The 12092-nt window shown below is 44.0% G+C and overlaps 1 protein-coding gene across 1 annotated transcript in view; it reads left to right on the top strand.

The window, feature by feature from the left end:
- The first annotated feature begins 359 nt into the window (after window positions 1-359).
- Window positions 360-12092, top strand: part of llgl1 (LLGL scribble cell polarity complex component 1) — a 37580-nt gene continuing 25847 nt past the window's right edge. Inside the window, exons 1-5 of the mRNA XM_036552748.1 lie at window positions 360-583; window positions 2955-3052; window positions 10312-10393; window positions 10870-11000; window positions 11545-11691. Coding sequence (XP_036408641.1) covers window positions 503-583; window positions 2955-3052; window positions 10312-10393; window positions 10870-11000; window positions 11545-11691 — 539 coding nt within the window. The 5' untranslated portion in view covers window positions 360-502. The remainder of the gene's footprint in view (window positions 584-2954; window positions 3053-10311; window positions 10394-10869; window positions 11001-11544; window positions 11692-12092) is intronic.

The raw sequence follows: 12092 nt of genomic DNA on the forward strand, positions 1-12092 counted from the left end.
CATAGCTAATTTATTATTGTTTCGAAATAACTGCATTACTACACACATAGCACTGCTAGAATACAAGTTTCACCCGTCGAGATTTGGGCAAGAGAAGGTGTATTTATCAATCCTTAACAACACCCAATACGATGTTTTCTTGGTTGGCGTGAGGGAGACATTTCGGCCGATCCTATTGGTTGCAGTGGCCGCCAGTTGCAACAAAATCTATCCACTTCTTTGGAGTGCAGGGAGTGTTCAGGGTGTATGAACATGCAGTCACTGTGGGCGTGTTAGGGATCCTGGTCACGTCATTACTGGCGCTTGATTGGATCTCTTTAGCGTGGTCCTCTTGACCTCTCAGTGCGGTTGAGCGACAAAAACATAGCCGCAGTTGCAGCTTGTGAGAAGTGAATACAAAGAATCAGGAGCTTGCGTGTGATCGGTTTGTGTTCAGACATAAACTTGAAGAAATATCAAGTATTCTTTCCTCCGTTTCTGATACGTTTCCGCTGGTCCAAGGATGATGAAGTTTAGGTTTAGACGGCAGGGAAATGACCCACAAAGAGAAAAAATCAAACAGGACCTCTTTGCATTCAAAAAGGTAAGGTGAAACATGAATAGAAACACCCCCTTTTACTTCGAGAGCAGGCATTTCAGCTCGTGTTGTATCAATACAGTAGTTTGTGTAAGAAGATAATATTTAATATCCGCTCCGATTTATTGTCATCTCATTCTTTCCCAGAAGCTGCAAATTGCATATGTTTTGCATGTATTACAGCTCGCTGGTTCTTATTTGACTCATTTTAAAGATCTGTTCCGTTACTGATAAATGCGGCATTTGTATAGCCAAATGAACTTTTTTAAAACCAGCAGTCCCGTTCACATAAAATAAATCCGTTCGCACGCATTAAGACAACGAGCAAATGACTCGTATTTTGATGTTTCAGAGTAGTCTACCGAAAGAACGGGGGATTTGATAGAATCGTGGGTTGCACCAGCAAAGACTACAAAGCCTTGTTTCGGTTGCAACATCTAACTGCAGCCTAATGCTGGAGATACTGAGCAGCTCATCCTAGCCGGGAGATAAGCTGATCGAATCATTCAGTTTCCTGTGTACGTTTTTCTCTTGTTGAACTTTTGCCTACGGAGCGAGGTTTAACAAATTAATTCATTCGCTATTTGTCCTCATGAAAAATAATAAATAATTAAATAAATAAACTTTGTAGAGAAGGAGATAGCCATACATTTTAGTTAACATTTGTTTTGATTATAGGAATAAAACTCTACAATGTGGAAAAAATAGGACTGCAACTCTTATGTTTGTTTATTTGAATTAGATTTCATCAGTGCGCAGGTATCTGTGGTACCCCTCTTGCCATCAACGCAGTGGATGTTTTTTAAGTGGAAGAAGTTTGAATACACAGTAAGTTTTGATGTGGTAGACCTTCTGATTTCCAACCATATAAACGTCTAAACGTTGTGGGGAAACGTAAAAACCTATTTTGGTCATGCGGGAAATTACGAATTTACATCTCATATGTGAGGTTCCTTTGTGATTCAAATTCAATTTTTACGTGAAAATAGCATTCCAAATCACTCAGTTCTTACCTAAAAGTTATCATGTTTAGTAATAGCTACTGCATATGCTGAATATTTCTTTTCACACGTTCAAATGATGTAAAACGTTAAAACAAGCATTTTGGAGGAGTTGGAAGTAGCTTTCTGCAACAAGAAGCAAAACAGACTTGAAAAGGCTCAAAAAAGTTGTTCTGTATCCGTGGGGATCTTTGACTTGGCGGGAGAAGGAAGGAGCACGCTAGTCCTCCTTCCTGCGTTCTTCAAAGCCAAGATCTGCACAGGGGAAACAGGTGTGTGTACACTGCAGCTGCTGGCCATCCTGCAGCGGGTGGGTGGCGTCTCTCAGAGGTGAGGCTGATGGCAGCACCAGTCCACGCTACTGTGAGATCAGGAGGCTGAAATGCCTCATTGTGGAGCTGTGGGGCCCCGGGCCCCGGGCACTGCATGGCACAATGTGAGGCCTGACGCTGTACTGCTTCTCTGATGGATGACTGACAGATGACCTAGAGTGTGCCAGCTGCTGCTCACTGTCACTGTGTAGTGGCTCTTCAGCAGAAAGTGGGCTGTTATCACTGTTTGTGTGTGTGTGTGTGTGTGTGTGTGTGTGTGTGTGTGTGTGTGAGAGAGAGAGAGAGAGAGAGAGAGAGAGTCTCTTTCAGCTTGCAGTTATCAGTTTTATTTTACTTGCAAATGGAAGCAGCAAGCATCGGGTTTAAACCTCCTCACAGGCCAACATGTTCAAAGAGGACTGATAGTGATACATAATGGCCACCACTGAAGGCGTTCTAAAGTAGTAGCATCAGCCCTGTGTGTGTAAAGTCACAGACGGGTCTGGTCCCCCCCCCGGTGCTATACTTCCAGGTTTGCACCTGCATGATGGCCTTCAGGCCTGATGGTTTGGCACTGCAACTACTTCAGTACCATTGCCCTCTGACTGTGAAATATCAGGGTTTACTGCAATGAGTGTGTATTGATTTCTGCTTAAAAGCTACATTATCTGGGCCATAAATGACCAACGCTTTTTCTCCCATCTAAAGATTGTCGAAAGCTAAATTAGCGAAATTTAGAGTCAGATTTTTTTCCTCTGGTTTAATGGTTGTTTCTGTTAATCTTGCAGACTCCGCCTTTCTGTCTTTATTCCAATAGATCATGTCATATCATAGTCCTGTAGTGAATCTCCTCGAGCCTATAGAGGGAGAAATGGTTTGATAGAGAAAGAAAATTCAAAATAATTAACCGAGTTAAGTAATATGTTGTAACTGTAAACACAGGCAAAGACAAATTTGACCACCTTTGAAATTTTTTATGTTGAGAATGAGAATTGTGATATGGTAGAACTTCCACCAGCCGCTGATGCAAAGGTGGATCCTTGTCTCCTCTATTCTTTTCCCCAGATGGTTGAACATGGATTTCCCAGCCAGCCCAGTGCGCTTGCGTATGACCCCGAGCTGCGGCTCATGGCCATCGGCACCAAATCTGGAGCAGTCAAAGTGTATCCTTTCTGTAGTGATGCTGTCAGTCCCCCCCCCCCCATGCGGCTGTAATCCCTTGGTCTGAAACCAGCATTGACAGTGGAATTGTTTTGTTGTATTCACTGCTCACTGTTAAATAATTTACAGTTGTATGGAGGCACTCATTTAAGTTTATTGCTCCTCTGAAAGGCAATTTCATCCGCTTGCAGTTGACGATGTTGAATAGTCTATTTCGGGTGTGCGCATTCTGCACCAAAATCAATGCAAAGCTAATACACAAAACATTACAGGAATAATGGTATTAAGAGATGGAATTGAGTGAGTTTGGATGGTTTGGCCTCTGCCTGCCATATAACTGTTGGTTGTTCTTGTGTGTCATCTGTGCTTTAGGTGGATTGAGTGTTAACATAGTTATGGACACTCGCTGAGATGTAACAGAAGGCTAACAATGTCTCCCTGGGGTTATTCTGCAAGGCTTTCATCAAGAAAGTGCCATCTCCATAGAAACTGGGCTGGAGCCGAAGCAAAATGCCGACTCTGTCAGTGCCTTTCTTACATGGCGTATCTGAGACCTCCTTTCAGTGACTTTAGTCAGCGTCGTGAAATATTTTGTAATTTTTATACCATTTTAAAATGCTGTCATTTTATCTTTTCACGCCTTTTCCCCAGTATTCACCTCTTATCCCTCAATTATTTATTTTATTCTGATGTGCACTGTTCCATCTTTCTTAGAACTTGCATGTGATGCATTACATGTGAGGCAGGGTTTTTGTGTGTGTGTGTGTGTGTGTAGTGTATGTAGAGGGAGGTAACTACAATGTATGGATAATATATGGAGTAGACTACAGTGCAAACCTGGTATTACTGGAGCATCTATATTTAAGGCTGGTAATACACACTTCCATCTCATGCAGTGCTGTAATTATAGTAAATAAAGTAAACCATTGGAATGTTTTGACTGGAACATGATAGCCCCAGGTAGAGTAAAAGAATGCCATGCAGAATCTGGAAATGCCTAAGAGTCCTGAAAGCTCACACCAAATGCCCCTCTGGAGAGTTGCGTGTGTGTACCAAAACTTGCTCCTGACTGATGTCTCCCAAAGTGCTTGGGACAATGAGGGAAAGTGGGCAAGACACCTGTGTGATAAGAGGTTCCTGTCAGAGCCTAAAATGCGTGTGACCGCTAATGTTCAGAGGAGGATCTACCCTGGTCTGGATCTGTGTCCAGATCCAGGTGAAACGAGGTGCTGCCCCAAGTATTAAACCATCTTGATCTTGTATTGCACCAGGCTGCTTTCTGAGGACATCTGGGGTTTACAAAACCATTTGGTTGCAGGGAAAGGCATTACATTCTCACTGACGACTGAGAGTTACTGTCACTTACAGCCGGACGTTGAAACTAAATTGCCTCTAACTCTCCAGGTGTATAATTGCAGAATATGTAAAAATGCTGCCAGGATAAGCCCTGGATGAGACATCTGCCAAGCACATGCAGTACACGATAATGATAAATGAGGAAGCGCCTGAAGTCGGGGGTTTATCCTGCTCAGGAATGCTGTTAGCAGCACCGGCGGTGCCTGCAGTGCTGACGACAGGCAAATATGCTTTCCACCTCTCGCTGTCTGAATTTCTTGCAGGATCCGTCGGAGTGTTTGCAGGGATGCCTCGCTGCCTGGCGAAGGGTATAAAAGAGTGAAATCTGAGTGGCTGTGAAGGAAGTGGCTGCCGCTGGGTGTTTTTGTGGGTCTGGGTTGTGAATTCCCTGTGGCTGTGGCTGTGGTCAGCCTGTGTGCACAAGCAGAGCAGAGCAGAACAGAGCAGCTGAACTGTGTCTCTGCCCTCCCCGTAGGACTCTCACAGACCCGCGACTTTTTCCGAGAATGCTTAGACATACCCTTCAGACAACCGGACAAACTCATTAGGACATTGTCTTGTTTATTAGTCTGTGAGATGCTTTATGCGTGCTATTCAATGTGTTTAGACCCCTTAAGCTGATGGGGAAATGTTGATGCTATGGACTAGACACCCACCGACCTGCCCCATTTTCCCTTAATGCTGTGGGTCTGGCTGGTGCAGTTGACCTGGAGCTCCTGCTCACATCCCTCTTCCCACATGGTAATTACGTGTAATTTTATTGTGGGTACCTATGCCCTTCTGTGTTGTTTTTTTTTTTTCAGCTTTTCAAAATCATTGTAATTTTCAACATTTAAAGGTACTTCTGAACAAATACAAACACAGGTAAAAAGAGTCCCATGGCTGGACAAAGCTGTGTGTTTATACCTTTAGATAATGTCTAATCTTCCTTTCCTCACTTGTAAGGATAGAACTAAATGAAGAACAAAGTGTGAGGGTTTGTCATTCAGTATTTATAGGTGATTGGCAGCATTTGCTTAGAGAAATACAAAACAGCAGTATTATTACACAAGTGAATACATGAACATGAATATTGAATGACAGTACTCAATATTGAGTTTATTTGCTTATACAGTGTGTCTTGCATTGCTTACACTTTATATTTGATCGGTTTGTACAGCTGGAGATTTGCTGAAGCATTTCAGTTTGCTGATCTGGCTCACTGGTTTGACAGTAATACCCCACCCAGCATCTGGTAACATGACTAATTTTCTAACTGCTTTGCTTCACCTATGCCCAATATGCAAGGAGCTGATGTTTTAAAGCACCTCTGCTTCTGTGTAAAAAAGATCAGAAATGTGAATAGGCCCTGCAGAGAACCTCTCTGCTGTTATCTGAGAATGCTGTGCAGCCAGATGTGTGGGTAGGACATCAAAGAGGAGAATGCTCTGATCTCCATTGCCCTGAAGTCTGGCCAGGCTGCTTTTGGGGGGGGGGGGGGGGTGCATGGAAGCTAGTGGGTCAAGTTCACTGTCAGCTTTTTGGCCAAGTCTAGTCCCTCTGACGTTCTTGTGCAGGGAGTTATCCTGGAAGTTACCAGCAAAAAAAGTGGTGGCTTCAAAAAGAAGTCAACAGTGCAAAACGACAAAAGTCTTTTGTAAAACGACAAAAGGTATTTGTTGATGGTCTGTTCGTTACTGCACTCCGTATGTCTTTGTGGAAGTGATTTGATAGTGCAAAAATAGTTATTTGCTGCAGCCTCAGATTTAAAGCACAGAATAAGGGACTTCGTGACAAAACAGATGGAGGATGTATGAAATCTAGTAGGCGGCTTCACAGTGCTGCGAGCTATGGACAAAGTGCGGTACAACCTAGAGGAATGTGGATATTGTTCTGCTCCCAGTGCACCCCCTGTAAAGAGAGGAAATTCTTGGGAAGCTTTCTGGATGGGCTCGGTCTCTATGAAGACATGTCAGAAATGGTTGCCAAGGCCACCATGGGGGCAGCTACATCACTAGGATATAATTTTCAGAAATGCATGTTGAAATGCGTGCTTCACTAGCCAGGATTTGGGTACAGCAGACATTGCCAGAAATATTGCTTTGGATTGTCTGAGTTGTGATTGAGTACTTTCTGGTTAAGTGCTCTTCAAACTGTGATCGAAATCACTGTGGGGAAAAGTATCTACTAATGAAATAAGTATGGAAATAATAATAATAATGATCATAGATATTAAGAGGCATGAGGCTTGTGCCAAATTATTACCTCTGCCATTTTGCTTACTCTTTCACAGCCAGAATATGACTTTGGGGTGTGTGACAGAGTGCTGTCACTACGGTTGAGTGTGCGCTTTGACTGCCATACCAACGAGCCTGGCTCTTTGGCATTGTGGTCAAGCTGCAGGGTTGGTACCCTGTAGATTCGGGTTCGAGGCCAGGTGGGGTGATTGCTCTCGCCCTTCGCTACATATGGTGTTAGCAGTGGGATGGCTTGCCGTGAGGCCATCGGAGGTGTGCCCAGTGTGTGAGCCGTATTAGGGACCCCCAGCTTAGGATGACCCCGCTGTGAGGGACCCCAGAGATGGGTGAAGCACTAGTGAGTGGGGCACCCTGGGATGGAGAAGTATCTTGGGGGAATGCGTGAGGGACGCCTCTGTGCGTGAAGCGCATGGGCGCGCTTCTCGAAGGGGAGGGCAGTGTGACAGAGTGCTGTCACTACGGTTGAGTATGCGCTTTGACTGCCATACTGAGCCTGGATCTTTGGCCTTTTGGTCAAGCTGCAGGGTTGGTACCCCATAGACCCAGGTTCGAGGCTGGGTGGGGTGACTGCTTTCGCCCTTAAACTTATACTTCATCAGTTTAATTTCTTCATACTGATCCCTCTCTATTCTTTTATTTTTGTGTGTTGTTGTCTGATGTTGCCGTTAAAGCTTGATATGTACTGGATAGTCCTGTTGGTTACAGATGAAGGTGTGCATGAATAAACTCCATCAATTATTTTAATGCATATGGTAATGTGGTAGTAATGAAGTTATATTCACTGTATAATGAATATTGACAGTGGAAATGAAGTGGCATATTCGCTACTGTCTTTTTGTAATGGGTATGCAGAGTAATGTGGTGGTAAGCATGTAATGGTTCCTGTCCTCTTGTGTGATGCATGTGCACAGAAATGTGGTGGCAAGCATGTAAAGTGTTGTTGTGTAATGTATTTGTACAATAATGTGATAGCATGGCTGTAATGGAGAGTTTGGTCTCTGTCTGGTGAGAAGTAGAGAAGATGGAGAAACACATAGGTTGAACTGCTGTGACATTCAAACAGGAAACTACCCTCTGCCTCTTTAAATGTCATCTTTACACAATCGGTCTGTTACTTGGAATAAAGTTGCTGTATCGTATCCTTGTAGCTAAAGATACCCATTGCGCTGATTTTCTGAGAGGACCTTGTGGCTTGCCGTGACTCAGGGCGGCCAGTTCGACCTAATTCCCGTCTCGACTGAGGCAGTGTTTTGCCGCTCTTGTTCCTCCTTTTGGAAAACTCTGATCATGCAGGAGACAGCTGGAAGTGCTCACATGTGGAAAACAAGAACATCTGATGTAGGACTTGCCTCCCATGTTGATTTCCAGTTGGAGGAATGTTTGAGGAGGGAGCTCGGTGCTTTCAAATAATGAATCCCTTTGGATTAATGATTAATGACCCACGGAATAATCAGGACTGGTCTGTGAGATGTTAAGAGTGATCCAGCTGTATTCTCTCCTCTTCCCTGTTAATCCCTGAAACACCCAGCACATTCCACTGGCAAGGCCCAGAGTTCTGCATCAGGCCCTGCATAATTTGAACCGCCTTTGTTCTCAGAATCCAATTAAATTTCCAAGTTCGGTTATTGCTCTTACAATAAATAATGGACCAGAAAAAAAGGAAAGAGGAAGGCATTTTCATTTTTTGAAATGCAGTGGGCGTTTCTAGAGTGAAGGCTGTTTGCATTAGTGCTAAGGATATTTGCTGCATTTTGGAGTGGCTCCACTGAAAACAAATCTTTTAGGAGGATAGATTAGATGCAATTTTTTTTCTGTCTAGACCTCAAGGCCCCAGCGTTGTATTGCATCCATTAATCTGCTTTTGTACTGGGTAATTCTCCTTGAGGATACCACAGTGTTTATTGGTCCCACACTTATTGTTGTCCTCTTTATTCTATAACCACAAATCCAGACACAGATTTATAAAACCAAGCTTCTTAATGAGTGTACTCCTGCATGCTATATAGGTCCATGTTCCTTTCTCCTGTCATTTGTCAGATTGTCTCTTTCCTTAGACACAAATAATATTTGATGATTTGGCAGTTAAGTTCTTGATATTATATGTACTTTCTTTTTTGTCTTCTTTATCTACTGTAGGTGTCTGATTTGGTGAACCGGCTGCAGACAGACTGGGTATAAATATGTAACTCAGACCACTAATAGGCAGGCAATGGTAAGGTCAGGCACTGTGCATTTAAATGCAAACATGCTCTGGTGTAATAACACCTTAGATGGGCTATAGTCTGTACAGTGTAATAAGGCTGGAGGTTTGCAGTTGTTCTCATTGGGAGATTTACTTCAAGTTAGCTACACAGACCAAACAGTGGGTCCTCATGCTTCTGACCATTGACTGGGTTGTATGAAAAGGACAGGAGAGAAGCTGTGGGTGCTGTGTTTTTCTCATACTCAGGCTTGCAGGCCCATGGGGCAGTCAGGTGGCCAACAGTCCCATCAGAGGTCTGCGGTAGAGTTCTGAACACGCTGGCATGTGTCTGATGCCATCCATGTCTTAGCATCCAGGTTTAGCCTGGGCCGTTGACTCAGGCAGACTTGGCCTCAGCTCTGGCTTAACATCCGGCAAAAGGACCAGCAATTGCCTGTGGGACAGGAATCTTATCTTATAAAGCCCTTTCCCATGGAGGGGAACTGCAAGGAAGAGCACTATGAAAATACAAACAAAATAAAAATTGTTTTAAGGTGTACTCTGTCGGCCCAGACGGAGCATTAGTTTCATTTGTCAGGATGTGTACCTGAAATCAGAGGATCCCCCGCTATTATTCTTTAAATTTCATGTTACATCATGATAAGACCTATTCATTCTCTCAAATGTAAATCAAAGGTATCATTGAATTTCACAATATTGTTCACGACTTTGAATTATCTAATGTGGGAAATTGTATGTTTACCTCTCCAGCAGTTACTTCTCCCTCATAACCCCCTCTCACCATACAATGACAGTGACCACATTGTTATGGTTGGCGTTTTTGCTTACACATTGCAGCGCCTCAAAGACATGTTAATTGGGATAATTTGTTCTGACTCTCATTTTCGTAATTACAGCCCTAAACAGCCTTTGCTTTGCATCCATGACGCATCTCTGAATGCGAGTGTTCTTTGACAGTGCTGACAGATATAATGTCTGCCAGGTGTAGGCCTTGGAGAATCTACATTGCAACCAAGCCAATACTGAGTTGTGCCTGAGAATGTACATCTGCCTTTTTGGAAGATTGATCTGAAACTACATAACAGTGCTCAGCTGTGAGCAGGAAAACCCTGTGCTCAGCTGTAACACTGAGTTCAATTTAGGGATGCCATGAGCTGTTGTCTTGTTGGTTGGTTAAGTCCAGGCTTCTGCTCCAAGAGTATATGGTGTTCATGAGCCAATTACAATTCAGAACACATCAGTGTGTCCTGTGTTGATTGTGACCTCTGCCACTGTCGCACCACACATTCTAAATTGGATAACTGAATGGCACGGACAGTGACTGTGTTGTATGGCATCTCTAAGCATCGTGATCTTCTGGGTGGTTTGGTAAAAGGGACTGGTGAAATTGTATCACAGGCAAGGAGCGGGGGAGGTTGGGCCATTAAAAGTGGCATCCATTTCCTTGACTGCACTCTCCTCTCAGCTATGGAGCCCCTGGCGTGGAGTTCACAGGTATACACAAAGATGCAACTGCTGTCACACAGCTGCACTTCCTGTATGGTGAGGTAAGGTCAAAATATCAGGTAAGACTCTTCCTCATACAGAATAGAAAAAAAAAACACCTTTTTGAGTGGTATTGTCTTCTTTCAACATTAGCTGGAAGGATACCTTCTGCTGGAAATGTCCATCTGTTTTACTGTGAGCAGCACAGGAAGAGCTCACAGCTGCTGCAGTGTGCAACTTTTCCGTGCTTCATTTTGCAAGTCCTGTTCCAATGTCTCTGTTTGAACTGCTGAGACAAACAGTATAATGTAACTACTTGGCGAATAAGTTTATCTTTCCTGAACTGGGTCTTATTGCGCAATGGCAGCAATAATCACTGATTATTCATAGAGGCTAGATGCATATTGATTGGCCTGGCTACATTTACACTCCAAAAATCACATTGGCCAAATGGAGGTGTGAAATGTTTGAATGTCATCTGCTGCCCAGTTTGCCTTCGTGTCACTCAGGTGATTGATTGATGGGTGCGGTATTGTAGGGGCGGCTAGTGACCCTTCTGGATGACAACACATTGCACCTTTGGGAGATCAGCCAGAGACAGAGCTGCTCGTACCTGCAGGAGATCCACAGTGTCACGCTACCGGTTCGGCCAGGCTTCGAGAGCAGCAGGTGAGGACAGGTCCCTGTCTTGCCAGCCGCCTGTGTCCAGCTTGTGGTTAAGGCCCGATGTTGTCTTGCAGCACATTGCACATGTCACACACTCTCTCCCCTTATATCTGTCTGTTTTTCCTCATCTTAGTAGCTATGAAAATGTTCTTTAAATTGGAAATTGTGATGTCTAATATTTTATAGTAGTTTTGCTTGTAGTTTAGTAAAGGGCACTGTTCGTCAGACAACAGTGCTTTGTGGCTTTGTAGCTAGCTGGAATTTAAATTGTATTATATGTTCTGTGGGGGGAAAAAAAGTCCCAGGGATTAAGTGAAGCCCAGGGAGAGTGGATTTGCTGAGTGCACCCACTAAATAAAAGGCCCCTTTGAGGCTGGTAAATAAATGCCCAGCTCCTTCAGACAAACATTTCCTGCAGTTTTAGTCTGTCATAGAACCACAATAGATGGCTCTCAGATGCAGTCCCTCTGGGATAGGTTTTGTAAGCTCAGGACTGCCTAGCATGTAGTGACCACTTAAGGACCACAGGCTGTGTTCTCTGCCATAGCTCCGCCCGCGTGACAGTTCTCCTGCTGATGACCAGCTGTGAGGTGCTGTGTGTGGGCACAGAGGGCGGGGGGGTCCACTTCCTGGAGCTGCCAAGCCTCCGTTTGCTGGACACCAGGTCTCTGTTCCATGAGGAGATCATGCAGAGGTGAGCGGCCATCTTTCCCTGTCAAAACACTGTCTTTTACCGACTGCTCCTGGGATAGTCGAGAAGAATAAGAATTTCCACAGTGTGCAGCTGTGTGTTTCTGACTGCACACTTTGTATGGCCCCTGTGTATCAAACACCAGAGACCGCCCTTTGTTACCACATTGTGTGTGTGTGTGTAACTGGCCAAAAACATCTTTGATTTGTATGCATCATGGAGCATTATATTTAGTTGTTTTTTTTTCTGGTCGGTTACATAATTCATTCTAAACCTCCTTGCAATGAGTCCCATAAGCATAAGATGTCATTCAGGTCTAATGGAGCCTGACGTTAGCCGCACGCACTGAAAGTCCGTATTTCATCGTTACAGCATGAATCTTGTAAAGTGCATAAACTGGTTTT

Source organism: Megalops cyprinoides, chromosome 19, assembly GCF_013368585.1.
Source record: "Megalops cyprinoides isolate fMegCyp1 chromosome 19, fMegCyp1.pri, whole genome shotgun sequence".
Classification (NCBI taxonomy): domain Eukaryota; kingdom Metazoa; phylum Chordata; class Actinopteri; order Elopiformes; family Megalopidae; genus Megalops; species Megalops cyprinoides.